This window comes from Oreochromis niloticus, linkage group LG23, assembly GCF_001858045.2.
Source record: "Oreochromis niloticus isolate F11D_XX linkage group LG23, O_niloticus_UMD_NMBU, whole genome shotgun sequence".
Classification (NCBI taxonomy): domain Eukaryota; kingdom Metazoa; phylum Chordata; class Actinopteri; order Cichliformes; family Cichlidae; genus Oreochromis; species Oreochromis niloticus.
In genome coordinates this window covers 31,143,713-31,171,102 of record NC_031986.2, presented here as the reverse complement: position 1 = coordinate 31,171,102, position 27,390 = coordinate 31,143,713, and the positions used below count along the sequence as shown (strand labels likewise).

General features: G+C 39.5%; 1 protein-coding gene across 4 annotated transcripts; it reads left to right on the top strand.

Moving 5' to 3' along the window:
- The first annotated feature begins 52 nt into the window (after window positions 1-52).
- Window positions 53-27,390, top strand: gng12b (guanine nucleotide binding protein (G protein), gamma 12b). Of its 4 annotated transcripts, XM_013270711.2 has the most exons (4): window positions 53-326; window positions 4,619-4,682; window positions 25,326-25,446; window positions 25,533-27,390. In XM_013270711.2, exons 3-4 carry the CDS (start codon window positions 25,354-25,356, stop codon window positions 25,656-25,658), a joined length of 219 nt encoding a protein of 72 aa, XP_013126165.1. In that variant the 5' UTR covers window positions 53-326; window positions 4,619-4,682; window positions 25,326-25,353; the 3' UTR covers window positions 25,659-27,390. The 4 variants fall into 4 exon arrangements, with proteins under 4 accessions (XP_013126165.1, XP_005451197.1, XP_005451199.1 ...); XM_005451140.3 differs by lacking the exon at window positions 4,619-4,682 and having other exon boundaries at window positions 55-326; XM_005451142.4 differs by lacking the exons at window positions 53-326; window positions 4,619-4,682 and adding an exon at window positions 366-469.

The following is a 27,390-nucleotide window of genomic DNA, read 5'->3' as shown; positions in this document are numbered from 1 at the left end:
TGAATTACCATCTGTATAAGCCGCCGACAGGGGGCGCTGTTGCCTTGTCAAAACATTAGGAAACGGCGTGTAGTCCTGCCCAGCAGCAGCCAACAGCAGATGACTGAGCGCGTCTCCCGTCACTGCGCTTTCACCTCCACGCGGCTGAATGTTTGTTTAATCCGAGCTGAAACTTTTCAGTCGACATTTTTATCGAGTTGCGGGAGCTTCGTGTGGGATTATTTCATGGCTCGACTTTGAAACCACCCCCCCAAAACAAACAAACAAAACAACCACAACATAAACAAAACAAAGGAACAAACCCGTTTTTGGATCCGAGAGGCCAGGTGAGTATCAGTACAGAGATTACATAAATAATCTTTCTTCATTCTGCTGTGTCCACACTGCTGCTGCTTTTAATAAACGCCAGATGGTAGACTGTGACTTCCAGTCCATTAACCTGAACGGCAACAACCAGTGTAAACACGAGGTAAGAGTATGGGAAAGAACACTTTGCAGCTTTAAATGGTTGGCAAAATTTATTGTGCAAATACATGGTTGGTAAACAGGTGTTTCAATCAGCGGTTAGGATTCTTCTTTTTTTTTTTTCAAGAGGAGACGTGATGTCATGGCGATATTTCTGAGAAAACATGCTGGATAAATCTCTGTGAAGGTCAGCGAATATTTGAGAGATTTACAAGTATGATGGAATATTACACTTCTTGGAAAGCCTACCTGCAGCAGGGCTTTCTTTGAATTTAACAGCGCCAGTATTACAACAGTGTGAAAACACTACAGCGTGTTGTGGAAAGTTATCATACTGTAGGCTATCAGGGTCAGAGCGGGGTGGATTAACGTAGTCTGCCTTAAATGTTTAAACTTCTCTTTAACTCAGACATGTGTTTCGGGAGGAGTTGCTGGTCTTATAAGAGTAGCAACACTTGATTATAATATCTGACGTTCCAAGCGGTGTATTTCTCAGGTGAATGTGCTCAGCTAAAATCTGAATTTAAGATGTGTATCATCTGTGAAGTCGCATTCTTAAAGCCTATGCATTGCACAAACTCTTGGACTGGACTTTTAGTAATGTAGATGATAGACTGATTTTTGATTTTCCAATGAGGTAGGAGATACATTTAAAAAAATAACTATAAATTTGAGCTTTTTAAATGTTAATAAGTGTTTAAGAGTATTTTTAGTACTTACATTTATTTTGTATTAATCCCTTTCTGATTTCTGATCCGTTTACTCCACACAATATCTGTTTTGTGGATAATGAAGACCTGCACTAGTCCTTTAGTCTTTTTTCTGAAGACTGCAGAAACAGAGTAGAAGACAAAGAATTGCATATGACTGAGTTGTGCAAAAGCTTCTGACATTTTGCAACATCCAACTGTCAGGAAAACAAACATGCCAGCAATGATAAAAGGAAGTTTGAGGCACATAATTCCCATGTATTGAATAATTTGGAACCACTTCTGGATTCCCATCCCCAATTACTACAGAAAATTGGCAAAACTAGTCTCAGTTTACTAACTGAGCTAGTAATCTATTAACTGTCAGTTAATAGATTTTTTGTTTGTTTTTGTAGCTAATGAGACAGGTAATGATGATGATTTTAAATACATATTGATCAAGATTTTTAGTACCTGGAAATCCATCTGCAGTATTCAGCAGTGTTTTAGTGTTAGTCTGTCAGACTTTTTAAATGAATAAAGGGATGCATTTGAAAATTTTGCATTTAGGGAGGCATTCAGCTGAATCTTTTTTGTTGAGCAAATGTTCGGTTCAGCCCTACAGGAAAGTGCAGCATGCCAAAATGTAATATAAAAATTGAGTGTAAAACTGGCAAAATTTTGATTTAAATAAGTTTCATCAAAGAATAAGTAAACAAGGCCTGGCCCAACATTTGAGTACATCTCAGTCACATCTCAGTTAAACTGTCTGCTCAAAACAGCTGTCTTTTACACTGCATAAACAGATGCTACATATTTTATAAGAGCTACGTATGGCTGTTATTATTATTGAACCTGTGAGCATGTTTGGGGAGAGCATGCAGCGTAACTCTGTGTGTCCATGAAAAATGATTTTCATCTTTTGGGAGAATTATCTTGTCATGGCTTCTGGCAGTCCAGTGTGACTCCACCTGAGTGCATTTGTGGTGCTGACGTGGGTATGGCCATGTTGCCTGGTTACCCCACACTTACTGGTGCAGACCTTAGCGTGGTTTAATCTCGTGAGAAGGTCCCCCCTACCCCCCTTCTATCCCTTGACTCAAATTCCACGCTCAGCCTCTGGGGAACTCGTCTGTGCGTCACAGCTCTGGTCACAAAGACCTTTAGAGAGAAGTTCCAGTCAACACAGCAGTCGCCGCCGGCACCCTCGAGCTGTTAGTCCACAGCAATATGTGAAAAATGTCCTCCTGCTTTGACGTATGTCCGAGCTCTCTCAGCCTCCTTACTGGAGCGTGTCGCAGTGATGAAGGTATTATACCCTCACCGAGGAGAATATGTCGCACGTAGGAGGGCTGCTTAGTGCACGACGCATTAACTGCTTATCAGCAAGTGATGAAAGGCTTTCACAATGAGCTTTGATGACTTTACCTCACAAATACTTTCCATTTTTAAACCGATAGTTAGTTACATGCACCCTGTAATCACAGTGTTGACTCTCTCTCTGTCTTCAAGCAAGATGCAGCATTTCTGAAAACTGTGTGATGGCCACCAGGCAGTGTACTGTTCTATTTAAAGTTATTAGATTAGAGAAGGGCTTTTGTTATTAATATTGTAATATTCTGACCTTCTACAATAAAACCAGTGTAGTTCTTAATCAGTTAATCAAAATCAGACCGTTGTTCACACAGCAGCTGTTTCCTCCAGATGTCATGGAGACAGTTAGAAGCATGTACATTTAACAGATATTTTAATGCAGGGAACTAGTCAGCTACAAGTTAATTGATGCAGGTATTCATCAAGCAGCAATTCATAAAGGTTCTGTAAGTGTAAGGATTCCCTTTTTTTCCCAGTTTAAACCTTTATAAAAATACTTCATATAGGATTTATGTCAATATTCGGATAAATAAATGAACAAAGACGTCACTTGGGATTGTGTATTCTTTTACTATTTGTGTACTTGGAAAGCAATTTTGAAATGAGTGCCCTATAATGGAACATTTCAGACTGAAATGCATGCACAACATTTAGGTGGTTTGATCGAACACGATGATAGTGTAGTCAAATAAAAGTCTGAATATTTGACTATAACTGCTGTGCCACTTCAGTTCATTTATCTGTCTACAAACCATAGATGGTATGTAGAAGATGGATGTAGCCACCATGACGTCATCTGTTTTCGGGATTGTTGAAACCTCAGTCTTGGCTTTTTTCTTTGTTGTATTGGCCCAGGAGGTTGCTGTTTTATCCAAACCAACTCACGCTTTTACTTCGCCTTACTTGTCGCTTTTCTTGTTTATCCCAATTTTAGCATCTTAGAACATTGCGTGTTGAAATGTTATTACTTCTGCACTCTCATCAAAGATTCCTTTAATTTTCAAAATGATTTCCACGGAACATCTTTTGTAAACTCCTTTAGCGGGAGCACAAATTGCAGCCTCATTGTTGTTTTTCCCATCCTTGTGGAAGGATTAACATCTCATCTGCCGCGTCTCCCCCCTGACCCGCAGAGCGACACACAGACCCTGTGTGACAGTAGCCAGGTCACTTGTTAGTGTCACCCTGTGTCTGATCTCAGTGACATTTTGGGACTTGTCATATTGCTGCAGTGGGTTATTTATAGACACGTGCTTCGTTGTGCAGTTCTACATGATGTACAGCTCAACTGACACAATTACATAAACCAACTCCAGGACTGTGTGTGTGTGCTTTGATTTGATATTGAACATGTGTAACTAACAGTTACACATTTAAAGTGAATCCAAGTTAAGAGAATTTGTGCTTTTGAATAAATGGTACCTTCAGTATGAAGGTTTGTCCCCAAAAACTCTACATGTGAAGTAAATTAAAAGAAAGATGTGAATGAATTAAATCACTCATAAACACAGTGAAAAAGCATTACACCAATCTCGGCATGCGTGTGCTACCAGAGAGAAGTGTCACTTCAGATAGATGCTGTGCAAAAACTTTTTATGTTGTATTTAATTGTTGCATTTGTTTCAGTTAAGAATATTATTTATATATTAATGCTTATATACCAACTCTTCCTGAGTATTGCTCAGGCTTGAAGAACGAGTGTATGATGAATTACTACTGTGGAAAGAAAATAATAAACAGTGGAAAGTATTAAAAATATTTGAGGATATCTGTCCTGCCTCCTCTCTGTTGTTGGGACAAACTGCCCAGACACAGAAAGTTCTCTGACTAAAGGACTGGCCATCTAACTGGTCTCACTGGAATGTGGTAATGAATGCAAGTAGAGCAGTGGGTTGGGTATACCCCACCCACCACTGCTTCACATTTTGTCCTAAATGATGTGGAAACTAGTGTCAGAGGGCTAGCATTCATTAATTACACTGTGGGAGCTCACAGCTCTTTGTTTGGCCTCATCTGGAAGAAATGGTAAACATGAATCCACAATTGGCTAATTTGTGAAAAATAATATTTTCCTTGCTTTTTCTTTCCAGATTTATGCTGCCCACTCAGACAGAAACACCAAATACATGCTCTCTGAGAACATTTCGCATACAGGTCTGTGTCCTTGTTTCCAGGCTGCCTCCCATCTTTAAAACAACTATTGCCACCAGCCTTTTCTGTAATTGCAAGGTGGCTCAGGTTGCAAACATTGTTTCGCCAGCCTATTCATTATTAATTACGCACAGCCTGTTTAAGTATTTCAAATCTTCAGACTTAAGGACCATCTGTGAGGTGCTGCCCTCTTGTGTTTAGAAAGAGTCTACACTGTTTCTTCTTATATTCTTAAATCATAGTGGATTGCTCTTTAGGATTATGACTTGGGTCCTACATTTACAAAAAGGCATCACAGGTGTGGAATTTGTAAGATGCAAATACATGCTACTGATTGCATTACTGGTAATGTATGCTTCAAACACAGTGAAACATAACATTTGTAATTCGTTTCACTTAACTGTATGAAATTGGATCTTACTCACCCCTGCCCCTGTTTTCAAGCATCCAACTTTATACTGGATAACCCCTTTAATATGAATTTACTGTGAGAGCCTTAAATGGTCTATTTTCTGAGTGGTTCTTCATTTAATATTAGAGGGAAAAATGGGAAACTTTTCTAGATTCAGGCCAGAAAAAAGAAAGGAAGAAAAGTCTGTACACGTTTTGGCTCCAAATAATATCAGTACTTAAAACAAAATCGGGATTTAGATCCAAAGAATCTTCTCTAACTAGAAATAGAAGCTGTTTTGATAGCATTGATGTTAACTGATATTTTTGTGAATTTCTCTAAATAATTACCTATGATTTAGGTGCATTGGATACTTGAGCTAATGTTTATTTTCTTGGTCAGGAAAATATGCACCTAAATATAATAAAAAAATATCTTGGCTAATAACTCAGTTAAAAGTATATTACACATAATAAAAGTCCCAGGTTCGCCAATCAATACACATGGACTTATAAGGAAACACTTTGTTCTTTGTTCCTTGTATCTGTTTTAATTAAGAGATCTGCTGCTAACACAATATCAATCTAGGAAATGAAAGAAAAAAAGCTTGTTTCAGATTAGTTTCTCTGTGGATACCTTCTTACAGATAGTTGTATGAATCTTTTCTATGAATTTCCCCCACATGGTGGCAGTATTATACAGTCTATAGGTTTGTCCTTATGCTAGGCGTGAGATAACCCTTTCATCACTGCAGCATAATGAAGGCCAGTTAAATTAATAACTGATGTAGAAACCTCTTTGTTTGTTCCTTTTCGCTTATGCCATTGAAACACTGAGGATCTGCAGTGTCCCACACTAGGACCTCCATAAGCATGCACATCTGCTCATTTTTTGCAGCTGTGTTGGGACTCTTGTGTGTGAATGCTCATGTGTTGTGCAGAGTGACCCTGTTAAGAACTTTGCATGTGTTAGTAACATGTGTAGGTTTTTTACATGTTTGTGTAGGGGCACAACACAAACCTTTGGTGTGTGTAATGTAAATTGCCATGCAATTTTTGGGGGCAGCCCCTCAGGAAATAAAAGCTTTTAAATCAGTTTTAGGTCCAAAGTAAGTACTTTTAAAAATATATCAGAGTGCATTCACCTGAATTTAAATCAAACATAGCAAGTGAAAAAAGGTGACCCAGTCTACATGCAGGTGTTGAACAAAGGCTCTTTTTTTCCTGTGTGCAGGGGTGTTATTAATTGGCTGCAGGGCCTCTGTCTATAGTCTGTCCACTGTGCTAACAGAAACCTTGTGGGGCAATGTCTGCATTTGGTGGGACTATCTTGGTTCCTCATTAACTGCTTCAATTTCTAACACCTTTTTTTTCTTATAGAGCAGGTTTAATGTGAGATCTTAACTGAACACAGCAGTTCACTGTGCAAGCGTCAGGATGCATGAAAATTGGGGCTTGGTGTTTTTTGATTGACAGTGTGTGTGTTTTTATATGTGTAGGAGGTTTTTCACATTTACTTAATTATTTCTGCACCCACGGGAGATCCCAGGCCTCTTCAGTCATGTCCTCCATCCTGTTTCGTAAGCGCCTGCTCATATATGGGCATCTTCCTTCCTTCTCCTCTGTTGCACTGTGTCTACTTCCTGAACAACAGCCCCCACCCCTCCCTTCGAATCTGCCTCTCACCCCACGATCACTTACTGTACACGCAAACATGTACACACACTCCTACTCATGCCGGTTTGCAATGGGCTGAGGCAGGAGTGGCCGGCCCCTCTGCAGGAAGTAGTTTGCTCACCAGTTCTCATGCCGGGTAGCACTTATTTTGCACTTTGCTTTGCGAAGTTTTTTTTCCCTCTCATGTCGCACATTCCATGCTTCAGGTTGTTTCTTGGAAAATGTATTTGAAGTGAATGCATTCGATAGCATTTCTTTTTCATCTGGACTGTCCTTTGCACTGGTCTCGTGTTCCCAGAAACTGCAGTGTACACAGTATTTCCTGTAAAAATAAATCATATTCTAACAGAGATTTAAGTTCCAGTGTTATTTATGTACCTCTAACATGGACTGGCGTTCACTGGTTGGCCTTTGATTGCCCTGAAGGCTTGCAGATGCCACTTGAGATTAGCTCTCCTATCTGCAGAGCTATAATGTAGACACATGTTGGCTTTGAAGTAGGACAAATAGATTCATCAAGTTTGCAAGTCAGAGAACATAAAGTCTCAGAAGTGTGCAGCTGGGGCTACTTCAGCCACTGATTCTACTTGCTCCTTGTTTACCTGTAAAACCCTTTTCAGTGGGAACCATATGCATTAGACTAATACTATAAATCTACTATGTAGTTTATTGTTAGCACAGGAACCTTTCCCATGGCATGCTTTGTGGGAATAAAACAGAATGTCCAGTCTACCCATCATTATGTAGACATAAAGCCACAAATGAATTATTGCTACAGTTTCAGATGTGTAATTACAATGCCGCCCTGTTGTTGCTCCCGATGACATATTAGCTTAGTCAACAACTAGGTCACTGCATATCCAGTTTCCATCAATAGAATTTTCATACAACTGCCAACTTCTCTGTCTGTGTGCATGCATGGTTCTAGAACAGAATACATTCTCCAGTCTGCAACAACAGATAGTTGTTTTCTAAAGATGAACTGAAAGATGATCCACTGCCATTTCTTTATAGAAAAATAATTGTAAATAATGGTTAACACGGTAAACATGATCCGTTTCAACATTACAACATTAACATTATGTGGGAAGGTTAGCAAGATTTTTGTAATTACCCCAGTTGTGGACTGTGTACATCCTCATGGAGGCACTAACACGGCAGTAGGCAGTTAAGCTGTGTCCACACAGGAAGCGTTCAGTTGTCCCTGTACTGCATATCTGATGATGTAGTAATGATCTTCATTAATCAGTGCATGCAGCTGTCTACACAGGCTCCATGCATTGCTTAGCTCCATTTCTATCCTTGGTACACATATAAATGCAACTAAAGGTATATTTTATCCTGCAAACCTGTGTTCCTGTTTTTTTGTTGTTGTTTTTTTTGTTTTTTGAGCATGCAACTACAGTACCTGTCCACTCCAGCTATAGTTCACACAAAGCATGGGTGACTTCCCTTGTAGAGACAAAGCAGCAGCTGCTTGTTTTCATACGTATCTGTCATTGTACATGCTATTGTATAGAAGGTATTAGAAAGTGCTTCTGCATAGCAACAAATGTGCCCTGTTTAAAAAAAACCAACCCTCTAATCATGGTTTCAGGGCCCTGACAATAAACAGTGCACACAGGCTGCTTTATCTGTTCGTGTGCTGTGGCGTCCACTTTGAGACGCTCCTGTGCCACATGTCTGCCAGACGAGAATTCCAGCCACCCTGATCTTTGCTGCGGAAGCCGTTCAGGGAGTGTTGGCGTCCAGTTAACAAACATAAGGGTTTGGCAGTTAAGAGAGGGAGGCCAAGCAGCCGTCAGGATGTCATCCTGCCCAGAAACTTTGCCCAGCCACTGGTTACATGCCTGGGATTCTTTTGTACAAGCTGCTCTTTCCTGCTTTGATTTTTTTTCCTAAAACATTTTCCTCTACCAGACAGTGGCACAGTGAAATATTTTCCAGTCCAGAAATAAGTTGCTTTTAATTGCATTGCCTTACAAGTATACACTTGGTGGTCTGTGCTGCTGTAAAAATGTGCCTTTGATTGACATTCATTAGAGATGAAACAGGGTGGTATGCAGCTCAGCGCTGCAGCCACGTTCCATTGCAGTTGCACTGTTCTCAAAACAAACCGCTCCAACTGGTGCGCACATACTTTCCCTGTGAGATCCTGGTCGGTGCTTTGAATGAATACAGCATTATAATGCTCCAAAATGCATGACTGAAAACGGCTCAGTCACCATCTGAACTCTCTGCACTGGACTGGGTTTGACTATCATATCATGTAGGTCATGTAGACAGACTGAGGTAATCCGTTGGGAAGTTAAATTGCTTATTTTGGATAATAAGCAGGTCGCTATTGCACAAAACTACAGATTTCTGCACTTTTGAAATCGCAGACCTGTCTAGGTCTTTGTAACCTAATGACAGCATAAATGCTCTTACTGATGTAAATGCGTAACTGCCAAGAGATTATATATTCAAAAGCGCTTTGTTTAGCTTTCACTGTTAAAATCGATCAGCTGTCCTTCTCAGCAGAGAAGCAGCTGTGATTCACTTCTCGACAGTGACACAGCAGGTCAGAACATGTGGCAGACAAACTGACGTTGAAGTTTTAAGGTTGCTGAAGATGCTGAGAGTGAAATGCAAGTCAGTAATGAAATTATTCAAATTTGCTGTTCAAAAGTTGCTTTAATCTTACTAAATGTATAAAGAGTGGAAAAAAGAAAGAATGAAATGATAAAGTAATTAATTTTTAAATGCAAAAGGTCAACCTCACTTTATAATATTCTGCAAAAATGATTTTCTATCCGTTGTGCATTGTTTAGGAACTAGAGGGGAAAATGTGAACTGCAGCTTGACTGGTTGGTGGAGGCAGTAAATCCTGTTTATTTGGTATTTTAACTGTCATGACTGGAAATGAGCAGTATCACTGACTGTCAAAGGCGTTCTGATCTATTGCTCAGCATGCTTCTGACGTGAGCCAAACATGGTATGCATGACTACAACACAAAACCTACACTACATTGTAAAACCTTGTTAAAGCTCCAGTGCATGGAAATCTGAAAAAGTCTTATAATCCCTCCCTTCAGTGCCTTCTCTTTGGAAAGACGTACTACAGACTTAATTGTTTCTTTTTTTGGAGATGAAGGCAGGAGGAGTTGCAGAATTCTTCTTATATCTTACAGAACTGGAATGACGATATTCTTAATGGTTATTATGAGATTACTGCACAATGACGCCATGTTTAATTGCGCCAGTTAATGTGAAGTCTGAAGGCCTCTCTGTCCTTTGCCCAGTCAAAGATATGTGCCCTAACTAGTCAAGACATGCTTTTATTTTCATTTTAGCTGTAAGTATGTTATAAATGTAGCTGGTAAACATCTGGTGTCTATAACAAAACAACTTTTGTAAGTTGATAGAAAACAAAAACAGAGCTGACAGAGTAACTCGCATACAAACTTAAAAAGGTATAAATATATGATCATTATTTTTAATTTCTTTTTCAGGAAATCTGGTGAACAAGTGTAATCCCTTAACTGCGCTTCATAATTGCACCTGTAAAATAAATTTAAAATATTTATGGTTGAAAGTGTGAAAGTTTAAGGTAACACGTTATAAATGGACAAGTTAAAGACAAATGCTTAACTAAATAAACTAATGTACTTTCAAATAGTAATTTTGTTATTCTTCTTCTTATTATTATTATTTTGGTTCACTCAAAATGTCCACTGAGATTGCAGTTGCATTCAGACCAGTTAAACTTGCATTTCCTTGAAAGCTAAATCCACAGTGATGTGCTGTATAGGGTTTTGTCATCCTGAAACTTTCCCAAATGTACTTTGCCTCCTTGTGTGGAGATGGGCGAGGTGGATGTTTCGAATTCTTTCTCAGTTAATAATACCCGTTTCATTGCTCTCAACTCAGTGTATGCAAACACTGTGTTAGTCCAAAGGGCAGATTAGTAATGGGTTAGGACTGCAGGTTTACAATCAGGTGTCACGAGACATAAGCTGCAAGCACTTGTGTAGTGTCCCTATTAGGACACTTTTGCACGGCGTCCACCCTAGCTGCTCTTACGTCTGCAGCCTTGTCTTCTGCCTCTCCCACGGCTGTTCATTGTGTGCAGTTTAGTGCTCACTCAGCTCTGGGGTGCTCTAGAGTTCACCAGAGGGAGAAGAAGAGGGAGGTGGGAGAGTAATTCTTGTTAGTGTGAGGTCAGAAGGCTGTGTTTTTCTTTCTCATCCCTAGCCTCTTTTTATGCCTCTCTGTCTTTTGTTCGTCACGATAAGCAGTCAGGTGGCAGCAGAAGTAGTCTCCCTCTCAGCCACTATCACTTAACACCACCATCTTCTCTCACTAGTGGGCATGTTTGATTACATCATGTGATTATATCAACTTCTCTACAAAAACCACAGGAAGCTCTCATTTGACTAAAAACCAGACTCTCATTTTTTTTTTTTTGCAGACAGTATTATATTTGCAGGTGATAATCTGCCATGCAACATGGTATGCCATACCAGAATTAATTTTTTGGTTGCCTCAAAACCTAGCATGCATCCAATGCATGTTAGAATCACTGTGATTATTGATAACACATTTTTTCCAGTTAATGAAAAACCAAAACCGAAAAACAAAAACATCAGCTTAGCGTAATAAAGAGAAGAGTTTTTCAAACTTCAAGTATTTGGTTTAGATTTCAAAAACACCCATAAAAGATATAAGCTGCTAGACCTGTTTTTGTTTGATATTGGTATGGAGATACAGTTACAGTATTTTTCTAATAAACATGGCGGCATTGTGTTAAATTTAGCAGGTCTTCAGGTCCAGCTTTCAAAGCTCAGCTTGCTCAGTAAGTCATGCGATGTAGTCAAACAATGTAATGCAATAAACATGTGCAGTCTTATACAATTTCCTCATGTAACTGTCTAATTAGCGCTTAAATTTGTTAATAAAAATTATAATTTTTTAAAAAATGGCTCATTAAATAACCCACACTTGCATAGTTAAATTAAAACATTTAATCACTCTGCGTTTACATTGCTCCCATCACTTAAATGTGACCTGTGAGTGCATCAGGTTTTGTTCCATGGGCCATTTTTAAAGTAGAGCATATACCCTGCACGGAGTCAGATACGTGAACTACAGATTCAATATGCAGTTCATGTTTCTGACTCAGATCTGTCTTGCTTGAGTCTGATTCCGTCACAGACACGACATATGTTTCGGGAAGGGAAGTGCTGCTTCTCGGATGCTTATGAAACATTCTGCGTTGCATCTTGTGCAATCGCATTCTTTGAGTCGGCTGAGAAATTGCTACCTTAAGAGCATATAGTTACCGACGGTTTCTCATTGAGATCCACCTGATCCGGTTCATGATGCCCACTTTGAAAACACTTCATGATGCGAAGTCTAGAACAAACTAACCAATAGATGATGCCGCAGTGGCTATGTTCATGTACAGTTCTTGTTTAAAAAATTCACACAGTACTTGAAGTATGCTGAAAGAATGTATTTAAATGCCGTTTAACATTTACTGACAATCTGCATAAATACTTCAGACACATAGATTTAGCTTGATTTAGTTTTATGTAGGAGGTGTGATAGTGGAGGCATCAAAAGAAGCGGGGTGGCACTGCGCCTGCACATGTATAGGGCTCAGACTTTAGTGCTACACCACTGATAACACCAAAACATAGTCTGCAAAGTCTATGTGCTGAAATCAAGCACATTTAAAGTCCTTGACTGATTTTAGTTGTAGATCAGTTATCATCCCTGCATTTTAAATTGCAGGATGGGGTTCTTACACGAAGATAAACTGGGTCTCATTGAAATGTCCTGCCAAACCTCAGGAGGAAGGGGTGGTTCACCAAACTTCAAAGTCATTTTGACCTTGGTAGCAATTGCGAGCACAGTAGCCGATCAAATGAATGAATGTTTGCTGATGTAAGTTACAGAATAATCATCTTTTCATTTTTTTTAAAGTGAAAGTGACTAAAATTATATTTAAAAGCAACAAATCATTAAAGAAATAACATTAAAAAAAAAAAAGAGTAGTAGCTTCAGATAAACTTTCCCTTTTTAATCCTGGGTAATTGAAGCTACTTTCCACTGACCTGCTTTGCATTGCAGTGGAAAAGAGGGGAGAGTAATATCTGAAAACATGGACACAAAAATCATCTATAAAAGTAATGGACTGCAGTGAAGCCATGAGATACTGGCATGTAGCTGATTTGTCTTTTGTACCCTGGAGGTACTCGACAATATAAATACAAATTTCTAAAAAATATATGTTGGGTGTTCCGTTAACTTTTCTAGATTAGATTTTACCATCATTAGACTCAGAATTAGACTCAGGATGCTCCATAATTTCCTACACGTTCTTACCCTTTTAATCGTATGCTTTCTTTGTAGAACGTGTGCACTGAGCATTGATAAAATCTACGCTAATGAGTTGCCACAAAATGTGGTTTCTTATTTTGCATTTTTTTTGACTGTTTGAATGAACTGTGAAGTACTACCTGTTAGTAAATGTACTCAAAAGTTTATTTAACAATAGAATTTATATAAAATGTTTAAACCCGCCACCCAGTAGTAAAGGTATAGCGAGTTAGCCTTCCACTTTGACAGAACCAGTGAAGAAAGAACAACCTTAGCATGCATGTAAGCTGATAAGTGTATGTGTGATGGTTAGGCACGTTGAGTGTGGGGAAGTGGGGAAAAGGTGAGAGCACTGTGTGTTGGTAACCTTGGAGGAATGGCATGGAAGTGTCAGCTGAATGTGTAATGGTGATACAAGGGAGGACGACCCGCTGACGTTTATCCTTGAGCAACAGAGCATGTAAAAAAATAACAAGTTGTAGATTACTTGGTTTGACACGTTATTCAACTGTTCATTCACACCCCTGTCTGCGTTCAGTATTGCTGTTTTTGAAGCTAAATGCGAAGCGTCTTGTGATGTGATGCTGCAGTTTAATGTGGAATGAGAGGAATTTTTTTCTCCCTGTTTATTTTCCCACAAAGTAGGGAGTAAAACGGGTTGGTCTTCTTGCAGAAAGAACCCTTTGGAGCTAAATGCATCCATTTGTGTTCATGAATAACAGGGTGGTGCTGTTGGTTAGAAGTGTAAATGCTGGATTATTTAAACAATGAGAGCTGTGACTTGTACGTTGGGTGCCATGTGAGAGCTAAAGGTGGTGCGAGACTGAGGGGTTGTGGGTTTACTGAATTCCTATCTGGTGAGCGGTGCATTGGTTTCTGTCTAGACAAAGCTCAGTTGTCGGGGAGACCCATGCAGATCCAGGACTGCCCCAGGCTCCAGGAAGTATTGGTGGGGGAGAGTAGGCTGTTATTTTTTTCCTCCATCCTGCTCACTTTTCTTTCCTTTGGGGATTTCAGCAAATGCAGCCTATTGCTGAGAGTGGGGTTTTTTGTTTTGTTGGTGGTGGTGGGAGTTTTTCTCCCATGATCGGGTGGAGACAGCTTGGTGCATTTGTGCAGTGATATCAGTGGCATAAAAATCCCACTGCTTTCATGTCTCACACTCACCAGGAAATAACATCCTGAATACTCACATTTACAGATGCATACACACTCAGCCACTTTGTGTAGTAACCATCACAGTTAGAACTTTTTACAAGTAAAACGGGTCTTTAGCTTTCTGGTTATTCACATCCTTTGTGTGGCTCAGTTGTCTCTGAGTGGCTGTTTGCAGCAAGATAAGTCAAAGACGGGGAGCATGACTGTCAGTGAGCAGACAGAACTAACTAAGGGTTCATTAACTCTTACACTCAGCCATGCCTTGAGGGCTCTTTCCTGGAGCCAAGACAGATTCTTGTCTGGAGGATTTGGTGTTGACAGCAGACTTATTAGCCATTTCCAAAATCTAAGTGACGATAATAAAGTCTGGATAAACACAGAAATATCCCTGCAGACGCCCCGTCCCCTTCAATCTGGATGTCTGGCTTGTCTGGAGGGCGCTAATAACGTGGTGTCAGGGAGGGTTGGGCGTTAAACTTTTCACTACTGTCAAACAAAGATACTGAATACATTTCTTTGCACTACTTGGGATCAGTAGATAGTTGCCTTCTAACTTCAAAATGACCAAATAGGTGGGAAAAAATGTGAGTGCACACTCTATAACATGTCTTTCTGATGACTCGGAGTTTGTCACTAATTTTGAAGTGGAAACTCGTGTGTGCTATTTCAGGAAAGTTCATTGTTTCAGATGCTAGTAACGAGATTCAAATGATCATTTAGATCACATATGTCAAGCTCAAGGCCCGCGAGAGCTTGTGCATTATTGTCTTCAAATAAATTTACTGTATGCTGCTTAAAAGCGTATGTTGGCTATAAACTACATTTCCCACAATGCATTTGCAACATCGGTTCAAACAATCGGGGGCAACATCTCGTGATGTACCGCCAGATCTGTTGTTTAAATATAGACAACAGAAACATCAGAATCTCAGTTAAAAGCTCATAAAACCATTTCAACAACCACCAAAAAGCTAAAACGTCAAACGATTAACGAACAGGTAAAGACAAAGCGCGGATCCCACTTATAGGACATGCCCATTGGGTGCGGAAAGCCAACATCTCCCAGATTCCGAAACTACAGATTTTGTCACTCTCCAACCAAAATTCACTGAACCAGCAGCAAAAGGAGACGGCTACTTTACACTTCACGTTTGAAAAACATTGTAATGAATTCCCACTTACTTTGGCTGTCTTCCCTCACACAGAGACCAGTTTCCCATCAAAAATCTCGATTTTCTGCCTTATTTGCTTGCTCATTATGCACCAGTTTATCATTGTGTACAGTGTTGTTGGCCTCCTTTTTTTTTTTTCCTCCAAAAAAGGACATCTGACAAGAGAGCCTAATTTCTCCTATTCAGTACTAAAGAAATTTCAACTTTCTGACAGATTTCTTTCTTTGCCACAGCAGCTTTTTCTTTAACATGTAGAAAACAGTTAAATATGTGACTTCAGAAAGGGGAGTTTCACTTGTCCGGCCGCTTAAGATCAAAGTGGGCTGTATTTGGCCCGCAATGTAAAATGAGTTTGACACCCCTGGTTTAGATGGACAACATTTTGAAGTTAGCCATCAAACAACTGTTGATGGATTGCAGTCAAAGTGGGTGGACTGAAAAATCAACAAGTTTTTAAATAAGTGTTGTTTCAAAGCTCTTTTTATTACACATGTTCAAAGTGAGTTTTGCAACAGGTTTGCATGATAACCCCCACCCACATTAATTTCCATATTAATAGAAACAGCTGCTGGCTGGCATGTTGTCTTGCATCTGGCCGTCCAGATTTAGCTTCAGACATGTTGGGGTAGTTCCTCTTTTGTCCGTCTGTTGCTCTTCTGTCTTTGTCAAATAAAAGCAATATCTCCCAAAGCCAAATCTAATTTCTTTGGAAAATAATCAAAGCAGAGGGAGGAGGAAACTGAATACAGCATGATAAATTGTAGTAAAAGAGAGCAGCACCTGGTTCAGGGCTTTTTAGCTGCTTGTCTTTCACTAAATTCCAAGTACATAAAAGACAAGTTGCCAGAACTTCAAAGAGCATTCTAATCCATAGATGTCATTCACTGTACCTCTCCACAGGGTGTGTATGAAAAAGACCAAGATGAACTTATTTCTCAGGGAATCAGAAGCACATTAGTCAAAGCTTTGAACTTTTAAACGGCTGCGCCTGTCTGCAGGCTGTGTGACCGAAAATGTAAACGCTCTCAAAAGAAACCTGTTTTTCCGCACATGGGGCCCAGGTGGGAAGAAAGGACAGGCAGACGGAAACTGAAGTGAAAATTTGTTGTCCTAAATCTGACCTCACCCTTGGTTAAAAAAAAAAAAAAAAAAAAAATGTGCTGCATGCCAGTAGTTCAGGAAATGGATGTAAACTGAAGTGAGAAGCTCAGAGAGAAACTTGCAGCCTGTGACTCAGCGGCTCGGAACCCCGATCTCCTTTTTAATCTGCAGCGCAAACACCGACACCTTCTGTGATTCTTTTCATGTCTGCTGACTTCACACAGTTAGGTGTTCAAAGCTTTTTGGACAGCACCGCCGACGCCTTTAAAGTCTGTCACCATCAAAGCTTGTAATCGATGATGATCATGCACACATTGAAATGTTATAGCATTAGTCATACAGTTTGCCTCCTCCAACACTCAGAAGAGACACTGTGTGTTTGTCTCTCATTGGGAGGCCTCTGTCTCTTTCCTCTGCACGCCTGACTGGGCAGTCTGGTTCCCTGATAACATCAGGCTGTCTGAGATTAGTGCTCATGAGGGCGCAGTTAAACTTGTAAAAGCTCAGAACTCCTGTCCCAGTTGCCTCTGTTGTGAACAATGCAAAAATAGCTGTTGTGAGTGTGGCACAATACTGATAGCCTGTCTGCATTGTCACTGTGCCTCTCAAATGAGCCTAAGCCTCAGAGCTTATTGTAGAGGCTGCCACAGATCCTGGCCCAGGAGCAGACTGTGGAGCCTGCCGGGATTGTTGCAGTGTAAGGGACAGATGACAGAGGTGCTCTGTGTCCCACGGAGCAACACTTTTGTAATTGCAGCTAATAACTAATCATACAGGACATGGTTTGTAGCCTGCCTTTAGTTGGGCAAGACAATGAATAACACCTCTGTATGCAATAGATAGGAGTTAATGAAGCGTTTGTTTTTTATTGAAGCAATTAAGTATTGTAAATAGTGATATATTGCAGCAGAGTATTGAAATTACATAGTCCATCCAAAGCTGTAGTTGCTCCCCTTTGGCTTGTAACATTGCACAGAGATCTGCCTGACCAAATAATGACTTACTGATCATATGTGTACTAAATCCTTCAGATCATCAAAGAATTTGTAATGTTTGACATACTCAATCCGAGTAAATACAAAATGAAGTTTTGAAATGAAGATTTGATTTATTAAAAGCCAAAAAATATCCAAACCCAGTCCTCTGTGAAGAAGTAATTACCCCCTAAACTTAATAACTGGTAGTGCCACCCTTTGCTTCGTGTTTGTGATAGCTGGCAATGAGTCTTTCACATTGCTGTGACCCACTCTTCTTTGCTGACATATATTTTTTTCCAATTTAGCCACTTTGAAGGGTTTTTGAGCATTAAAAAAGGTCACGCCAAAGCATCTCAATGTGATTTAAGTCCAGACTTTGACTTTTAAATTTTCTTTTTTTAAATTAATTCATTTAGAGGTGACTTGCTGGAATATTTCAGAATCATTTGTACTTGAGCTTCAGGACATGAGCTGTTTCTGTGTTAGTGTTAGTTTTATGCCAGATATAACAGGACGCAGACCTTCCAGAAAGTTCAACCTTTGTCTCGTCAGTCCACAGAATCTATTCATCAAAATGTTTTTCTTGTGTTGTTTTTAGTCAACAGTGGTTTTCACCTTGGACCTCTCCGGTAGATTCCGTTTTTGCCCACTCTTTTTTTTAAATATTCTGAACACTGACCTTAACAGAGACAAGTGAGTGCTGCATGTCTGTAGTTCTGGGTTCTTTCTTGCTCCTGGAGTAATTTTGGTAGGCTGGCCACTCCTGGGATGGTTCACCAGTGATCCAAGTTTTTGCCATTTGTGGATAATGGCTTGCAGTGTGGCTATTAGTCTTTCCACACTAATAGATATAAATAACTTTGTTTCTCATTTGTTCTTTAGATCGTGGTATGATGTGTTGCTTTTATAGATCTTTTAGCTTACTTCATGTTATCAGACAGGTTCAGATTAAGGGATTTCTTGATTCAACAGTATTTGAAGTAATTACACCTCGGTGTCTCAATTGAAATTGAGCTCAGCTTTCCAAACAATATGGTTAATTAGAGTTAACTTATTATTTAACAATGAATTGAATCATCATGCAAAAACTGCATTTTGTTTTTATTCCGGTTATCTTTGTCTATTGTTGTTATTTGTTTGATTATCTGTAAGTGTGATGAATGTAAAAAAAAAAAGAAATCAGGAAGGGGGGAGTGCTTTTTCATGACACTGCCACACTGTTGACAGGCTATGCATCAGTTCTAACCCAAACCCTGTTATCAGGATGAATACCCTGGTGCGTGTCCTGCTGGTTAAATTGCACTTTGTTTGTTTTCTCCACTTGCTGATTTGTTTTATTTTTCAAGGTCCTTTTCCTGCCGATTAGGGTTAGGAAAATACTGTTTTTCAAGTTAAAATCTGTCCCCTCACAATAGTAACCTTGCTCGTAGGAGTATTCCGTTACACCCCCATATCACTAATGTCATCACCCAGCGCGTAAGGGTCCAGAAGCCAAAGGACACCTTGTTCCTAAATGAGCCATATCAGCTTATTTAGTAAAACAGAACTAAAAGCCTGGGGATGAGAATGAGCTGAATTGATGCATAAAAATCTAGAGCTGTAATTAGCCTGAAACATGCAAATCAAAGACCAGCAAGTGGGACATAAGCCAGCTAAATAACAGGCTTCAATATTCTATTGCAGTGCTTCTCAAACTCTGGGGCATGGAGACACTGCAGGTTGGGCACACATGCAGGTGGAAGTGCATCATCTTGGGAACTCTTGCAGTTTGGTTTTCTGTTACGTTTTGTTTTCACTAGCTTTTTACTTTTACTTTTACTTTTGTGTTTACTCTCATAACTCATGTTTTTTTTAAAGCTTAAAATTTCTCACATCACAGTAACTCTGTTTGGAAATGAAAGCCACTTCAGTAACCCAACCTGCCATTACCCAGTGCCACAGGGCAGGACACTTTGTACCTAAATGAGTCACAAATTTAATAAAATACCACTAAATGGTGCCTGGGGAATGAGAACGAGGTGTATCGATATAATTGCGCAATAAATCTCTAATTAGCCTAAGGTTTGCACGTCAAAAACCAGAAAACAGACCAAAATGTCAGTTAAATAACAAGTTCACTTCTCAAACTGTGGGTCTCGGAGCCACTGTAGGTGAGGCAGGGAGATGCCAAGTGAGGCTTTGGAACTGGAACATGCCAAAAAAAGAGAGCATGAGAAGCCTGCAGTGGGGGAATTTAAGTCATTTGTAAATCATCAAGAAAACGGCACCCATGCTTTTGAATGTTGCACCGAAAATTCATTTGTTCAGTTGTATGTTTGCGTGTGCCTATGTTTTTGCCACCCTCTTGACCATCTAACTCTTGAAAAAAAATTTAGTCTCAGAAAGGTTAAATACAGAACATAATTTTAAAAAAGGAAGGATTTGCAGCACCAACAACCAATTCTTGAACTCTTGAATTGGAATAGTTTGAGCTTTCCATAATGAGTTTTGCAAATTTTTGTAGCAATCACTCCCTCTTTGAGCTTGTTGGGGTTAGGGAGGAGCCAGTGTGGACCAAAGAAATGATAATAACAGCTAAGGAGTATTTCAGTACACATATGGGCATATGATATGTCAGTAGGTCATTAGAGTATTTGGTCAGGCAGCAGATCTGTGTGCACTGTTACACACCAAAGGGCAAAAGCTGCTGTCATAAACTCTGCAGGACCTCTGTGCTGGCACTGTGAGGGCCCACCTGTGCAAAAGCCCTGAAGCCACATCAAAGTAAGCCCTCCGCTGTAAGACTTCAAATATGTTTTCATCAATCCTTTCAGTGTGCCACATGTTTACATTTGCCACACATAAGCACACACGCTAGATGCAGACAGGCGCAACACAGCTGAAGACATTTCAGACATTCTTTTGGCTAGCAGGATCTTAAAGACTCTGTAAGCACACTTGGAATCACACACCCGCAGTGATAAAAGTTCACTACTTGTTTATGTTTGTTTTACTGGAATGAGTGCACTTTTTAAAATTTTTTTTTTTTTTTTTTACCCACGCATTTGTTTAATTGAGGTCTTATTTCAAAAATAAAAATTCTAGTGTACTTTGTCTGATGGTGCTTTGGGAAAATATGAAAAGTGTTCCATGCAGTAGGAACTATTTGCATATAGTGCAGTGGTGGTTTTAACTCAGGAATACTTCATGTTTTTCATGAAGTATAAAACATAAACAAGCTCATTTGGGGCAAATGAGCTTGTTTATGTTTTTTGACTTTGGGGCAAATCCAGGTTAAACGTTTCTTGTATTTGAGTATGTATGCTATAAACCAGTCCGGTTTGCCTCACTACAGTACATACATATTACGGGAAAAGTTTTTTTTTCTTCAAGCAATATAAAAATACTCATTTTATTTAAAAAGTCACATTACTGACATGCATTAAATTTAGAAGTAATTAGTTTGTTTTGATCCCTCAGAAGCAGCAGGGTTACTGTAACACTAGCCACTGCCTTGACTTGTAATAAGGGATTACTTGGAATCCAGCTCATTTCAGGAGAGGGACCTCCCTGTATCAGACAGTTCCTTTGAACGAAGTTGCACAGCAGAGTCTGTGTGTGATGAACCAATCCTGCTGGAAGGATCTGTAAACCCATTCACCTCTTTCAGTCTGGCTGCTGAAGACAGTATGCCACATCTGGTCTCTGCGGTCTCCACGTCTCTGTGACTGGTGGACGAGCACCTCCCAGCAGCTACTTTTTAGCTGTTCTCCTGAGTTTTTTTTTTTAAATATGAAACTTATTTTTTATTGCAAATTATTTCACTTTGTTTTTCTTATGAACTTTTTACAGCCTTCTATAGAAAGTGTTATAGGTTACAGATCTTTGCACAAATCAACAGCAGAGCCAAAATAAATCAAGCAATTTGATAAATCTGGAAATACCACAAAGGTTTTAAACTTTTTTATCTGTTTAATGTGCAGAAAGAATTGTCCATGCTTTTACTTTTAGTTGTCTGGATGTGCCGCTCAAAGGATTATCAGGTAAACATCCTAAATTCAGCTCCTGTACCGGAAATATGACCACTTAGCACCTGTACTGAGGTCACTGTATTGGCTTTTGCTTGTTTTATAACTAAACCCCTAATACTTTCATTTTTTTTATGTCCTGCTTATTCTGGGACATCAGTATCTCTTGGACAAAAGTGGTGAAGTGTTGTGGATCTTATGGGTATATTCTCAGTTATTTTATTTATTCACTTGCTCACGTCAGTCTGTTGACTTAGTTTCATATTATCTGTATAGGTTTGTGCCTGCAGCCTCTGTGGTAGCTCATGCTTTGTGCAGCACATTGTGAATCCACCTCGAATGAAATGTACTGTATAAATAAGTTCTGCTTGCTTTCTTGCCTAACAGTTTAAGTGAGAAGCTGAATCTCTAGAAAAAAAATGTACATTTATTTCAGAATGTTTTTATTTCAGACTCTTTGTGATTTAATAACAGCATGGACTTGAGTTGGAAGAGACACAGACTGGCATGATCTGACAGTGTTCCACTGAACTTCTTGAGATGCCAGGAATACTTGTCTTTGAAGTACCCCCATAAATGCTCTTTGATGTTGAGGTCAGGTAGCAGTCCACACTCCTTGGTCTACTTTGGTGTTCAACTAGGCCCTCAAAGCTTTGAGGTGTGTTTGGGCTCATTGTCCTGCTGCAGTATGTATCATTCTCCAGAAAAATGCAGGGTGGAGCATCTCTCTGAAGAATGGAGTGTGGCTTGTTTTTGGTCGGGGTTTCGATTAAGTTCAGGTACTCAGCTCCAGGGTAGACACACCTGGTCTGTTGGAAACGTCAGGCATAGCCAGGTTTACTTGCTTTCTTGCCTAATGGTTTAAGGCATAGCCAGTGAGGGAACAATAGCTAAAAGTTGCTTTACTTAAACAAGCTTCTGATGAGTCAACCTGAAAGCCACCAATCTGCTTCACTTTCAAAGCTGTCATACAACTAGCGCAATCTTAAGTGTATCTTCTTAAATATGTGTCTAATTGATAGCAATTCCATTACTGAATTTGTTTATCTATTAAATTTTTTAATTCCCTTATTGATTCTTGACCCAGTTTTACATGAGCAAAGTAGTACACCTATAGAAGTTTTCTTTTGGATCAGTATATCTGCTATAATATTTGAAATTCCAAACAGCCTACTCATGCTAGCTGTAGCATGTTTGTGCAGCATTCCTTTTCATTTAGGCATAAAATGTGCTAAGCAGGATTGCAATATTTAGAAGGATAAGCTGCTTAGTTGGGAAAGAGTTTTTTGGACTCTAATGTGTACTTATTATTGCAGTTTGTATGGGGAATAATATGCAACAGGGGGTCACAGTCCTATGTAAATCACTAGGCACCTTTGGTATTTTCAGGTGAAAATAGTTTAAATTATTTATGAATGATTTGCATGTTTCTGATTTAAACCAGTTTTTTAGTGCATAGTGCCCTTTGCTATACTAACAATAAACATGCAAGCTGCAAGTGAACTTACACAGCCATACCAGCATAGGTATGGAAGCCCTAAATACCTTAGATGTTTTTTAGTCTGTGACTTGTGTTGCAATATGAAAGGTCTCTAGACTTCCATCTCAAAAATCTAATGTTTAGATCAGTGTAAACAGTCAATGTTACCCAGTGCTTTTATGTTTCTGGTCTCAGGGCTTGATAGTAACGGCCAGCGTCACACAGTGTCTGTGCAGACGTTAGTGGGTAGTTACTAACCCTGCTGTGACGCAGCTCTAACCCTTTTCAGAGTCCGCTCATGCCTGGCCAGCACAGCTGTGTTGACGAGAGATGCATGACATGAAGTGGTAACTTCCTTTGTACAATGAGTACACAGGTCCAGAATGTTGTACACGAGCCTGACAGTAAATATGTGCAATCGTGCTTTTGGTTTTAATGTCAGCATGCAGTTTTCAGGAAAGCTACCTTGACAGCTGCCTTGCAAAAGCCTTGCACTCCAGCAATAACAGCTACACTTTCTCTATCCTAGGTTATTATCCCATGTCTGTAGCTTCTATTTTTAGCACCTCCACCCCATATTTAATCATTTATACTTTGGAGGGTAACGGGCGATACTGCTTCCTGTGGAGGAAGCGGAAAGGAGTGGGTGGGTGGGTGGGGGGGGATTAGAGAGATGTATGGTCTTGTCTTTTTTCTGTAGTCAGTTCTGCAGTTGCCCATGTTTCATCTCCCTTCCGTTTCAGCGTGTTCCCCTCCTCCGTAATATCCTGCACCAGAGCACAGAGCAAACATTTACTGCACCACATGCCAAAGGTTATTTTTGTCAGTCCCACAGAGCTGCTCTCTGCTGTGTTTTCTTAATGTGTTCCAGGAACAAAAGCTGCAAATTATCAGCTGAACAATTGTTATGCACAGTTGAAGTTCTCAATAAAATTGCTCAACAGTGCATTTACTGTTTTACCCTAAATTTGAGTACAAGACATTGTGTTACTCTCGCATTAGAGACTGTTTCTGTTTTTTAAAGGAAATTGCTTTTAGTGTAGAAAACAGAAAGGAAACTTGAGGTTTTGTTCAAAGACTGCTTCCCCTTTGAATTCTGCCTGACAGTTGGCTAAAGTTAAATGTAAAAAATGGCCAGCGTGTCGCCTCCCCTACGAGCAATGACGTAATGAGTCGGTAAAAGCAAACCAATGTATCCTGGAAGTGGGAATTGTGAAACAGGAATCTGTTGGGTTGGGTCACAGCTTTTACGCATATTGAATGAATTCAAGATTAGGTCAACTGCTGCTTCTGAGAAGTTGCACAGTTATAGTGTTTGTTTCAGCTTCCACATTTTAGTAACTTGATTTCCTATATCTAAGGACATTTCGCATAAAACCTCTAATGCATAAACATGCTGCAAACATGCAGCTTTGTATTTTTTCTTATAGCCTGATTTGTTAGTGAGTGGGTGACCTGCCAATAACTGAAAAATTTCAAGTATTACATAGATTGTTGCAACATTTTTATGCAGACATACACAGTGATATTGACTGTATCTCAAAGACGGTTGAAGCCACCATGAATGTCACCCATTGGTCCTTGATGTTTCGTCTAGAACCACCTCGTGTAGTGTCAACACGAGAGCTGTCATTTGATTGGATTTTTACTTTACTGTGAGAATCTTATGACTGGTGGTGGAAAATCAAGCCAATTGATGTCAGGTATGGGATCCCAAAATGATTTGTCGTTGGGTCATGAAATAAAATTGCACTTCCCACTTAGTACATCAACATTCATTTTTTTGCAGAAGACACTTTTTTATGTTCTTTTGTTTTAGTCCAAGCCAGATTCCTTCTTGCTCAGTTTCAACTTTTAAAGCTCCACTCTATTTCACATCTTCCCTCTTATTAGTATCATTTAAAAAAATAATTTGTAACATTTAATCTTGTAACTTAATATTGCATTTAAATGCAGTAACCTTAGCAGAAAGGTAATGTGCAGCTGGGTTATGGGAGGTATAGAAAACAGCTTTTAAGCCAAATAACTGCAATTTGACTTGATGCTAAGCTCATTAGTCTCTATATACTAATAGCATCAAGTCTATGTTCATCAACTTAGATTCTGTTTTGTTGCTGTTATAGCCTCATGTGTATTTTTAGCAGCAGCTTGGCCTTTGTGTCACTTCTTTAATCTCCTGCAGGAACATCTTGTTGCCAGTCAGCATATCAACAAATTAATTAGACTGTGGTTTATTTGGTTTCCTTTATCTAAATACCAGATGCATCTCTACACTAATTAACGTGCATTCAGTAAGGATCATATTTTGTCTTACACAGGTTTAAGCACAGCTGTCTAAAAACTGCAATGTCATCAAAAATGCAGAGCTCCAGTAGCATAGTTCAGGCCAGACGGACGGTGCAGCAGCTGAGGATAGAAGCCAGCATCGAGAGGATAAAGGTATGTCTATAGTCATATTCACACCACTATGACTGTTCCACTTTTTTTTTTTTAGGAGATTGGTGTATTTACTGATTGCTTTGCAGGTGTCCAAGGCTTCATCGGAGCTGATGCGCTACTGTGGAGAGCACGCCAAGAATGACCCGCTGCTAATGGGTATCCCTGCTTCAGAAAACCCTTTCAAGGACAAGAAGCCTTGCACAGTTTTGTAGGGAAACACCTGAACTCTTGCTTTTGATGCTGAATCCTATGTGTAAAAGCTCTGCTCACAACTTGCCTTAAGGCCAGTATACTCCTTAACTTTTTCACATGCCTGCTTGAGTTTGATAAGGAATGTAGTCCTCTCTGTCTTTTAGTCAAATAGCTGTGACACCAAAGAACGGGCAGAAGGCTGTTGCCTCTGATCAAAGCTGCGGCTCTAACAAAGATGATTAAAAGTGGTGGCTTTTGTTTGTCTGCACTGTAATCTGACAGGATCTGGAAGGCCACAGACCTCAGCCTGAAAGGAGCTGAGAGTTGGGAGAGTTGATGACTGTAATTATGACAGCACGTATAAACAAGCCCCCTTCAAGTCATTGGTCCAATCAGATTTAGGCTTTGGGTTTTCACTTCTTGCTTTCATCAGGCTTTCATCAGGAAACGGTTTGTATTCTGTTCAGAAAGAGACAATTAACAAGATAATGATATCCTGTCAGATGAGTTAACTGTCCAAACTCTAATGGACCTGCTTTTCCAGGATAAACAGAAAGGGAGGTCCATAACCACTGATGTACTTTTTATTGTCACGTATTTTGACTCAGAAGAAATGGTCTAAAATCATCAAAGGAGACCCATTATGATCATTTCCAGCTCCGCATTTTATCCTTAGACTCTACTACAGTAGTTTTATATGATTTTACAATTTAAAATATTCCTTAGTTTTTGTGCATGCTATTATACTTCTTATTCCCCTCCTCTTATGCCACGTTTAATCTGATTGGCTGCCTCTCACAAGTAGGGGGGGCTTCTGCACCATAGTCCAAATTGACTCAGCAAATTGACTGCCCCCATCTTGGGGGGACTACCAGACAGGGGCAAGGGGGACTGCCTGAAGCTGGGCTTAAAGCAGTCTGAAGGCTGAGCTCTTAGATCATAGGGATTACTTGATCATATGTGTCTCTTATATCTAACCCTTTATAACCTTTCCAGAGATGCAAAGAGTTTTGTTCAAATGTTATTCAGATTTTGATTTTTTAGATATTTAAAAAAATGATGTGGTGCACTTGTACAGAGCAGTGCCAATATTTCAGGATGAATCGATGCTTAATTTTGCTGTAATCTAGCTGTTTTTGCAACTTTGGTTGTATTCAGCGGAAAGCGATAAAAGAACACGAACATGATATCTGTAAGTCTTACCATGGAAGTACTTGGAGGATGACACTCTTAGATGAAGTAAACCTTAACCTTGCCATGAAGCCATTACTGTAGAAGAAAAATATTTACAGTAATCAGTACCATCTCATCAGATCTAGTTTCGCTGCTTCTGTCTGCAGACCTGAGGCTTCTTGTTTGTACACTTCAGGCACTGTGAAACCGATGAACACCAAATGACTGTTATGAGTTTGAAACATTTCATGTTTACAGCTCAAACTTCCTTTGATTATATCATGTTGACATAGCTGTAACTTTATGTCATTTGTGAGCTATACTCTTGCAAAAACATGAGCAACTACTTTTGTAATTTTACCAGACAGGGCCTTAATAATGAAGTTAATCCTACTTTAACCTCTTGACTACCTTTAAGTCACATAAGTGCTGTTGTCTAAAACTGTGAATTATAAGATTCTTTAGGTGAATTAAGAGATATATGGGGTATATCTTACTAAAGGCTTGTAACACTGTGCCCATGTACCAGAGTATGTGCTGACTTGTAAATGTTCTTTTCAGGTTTCAGTCAAACCTTAA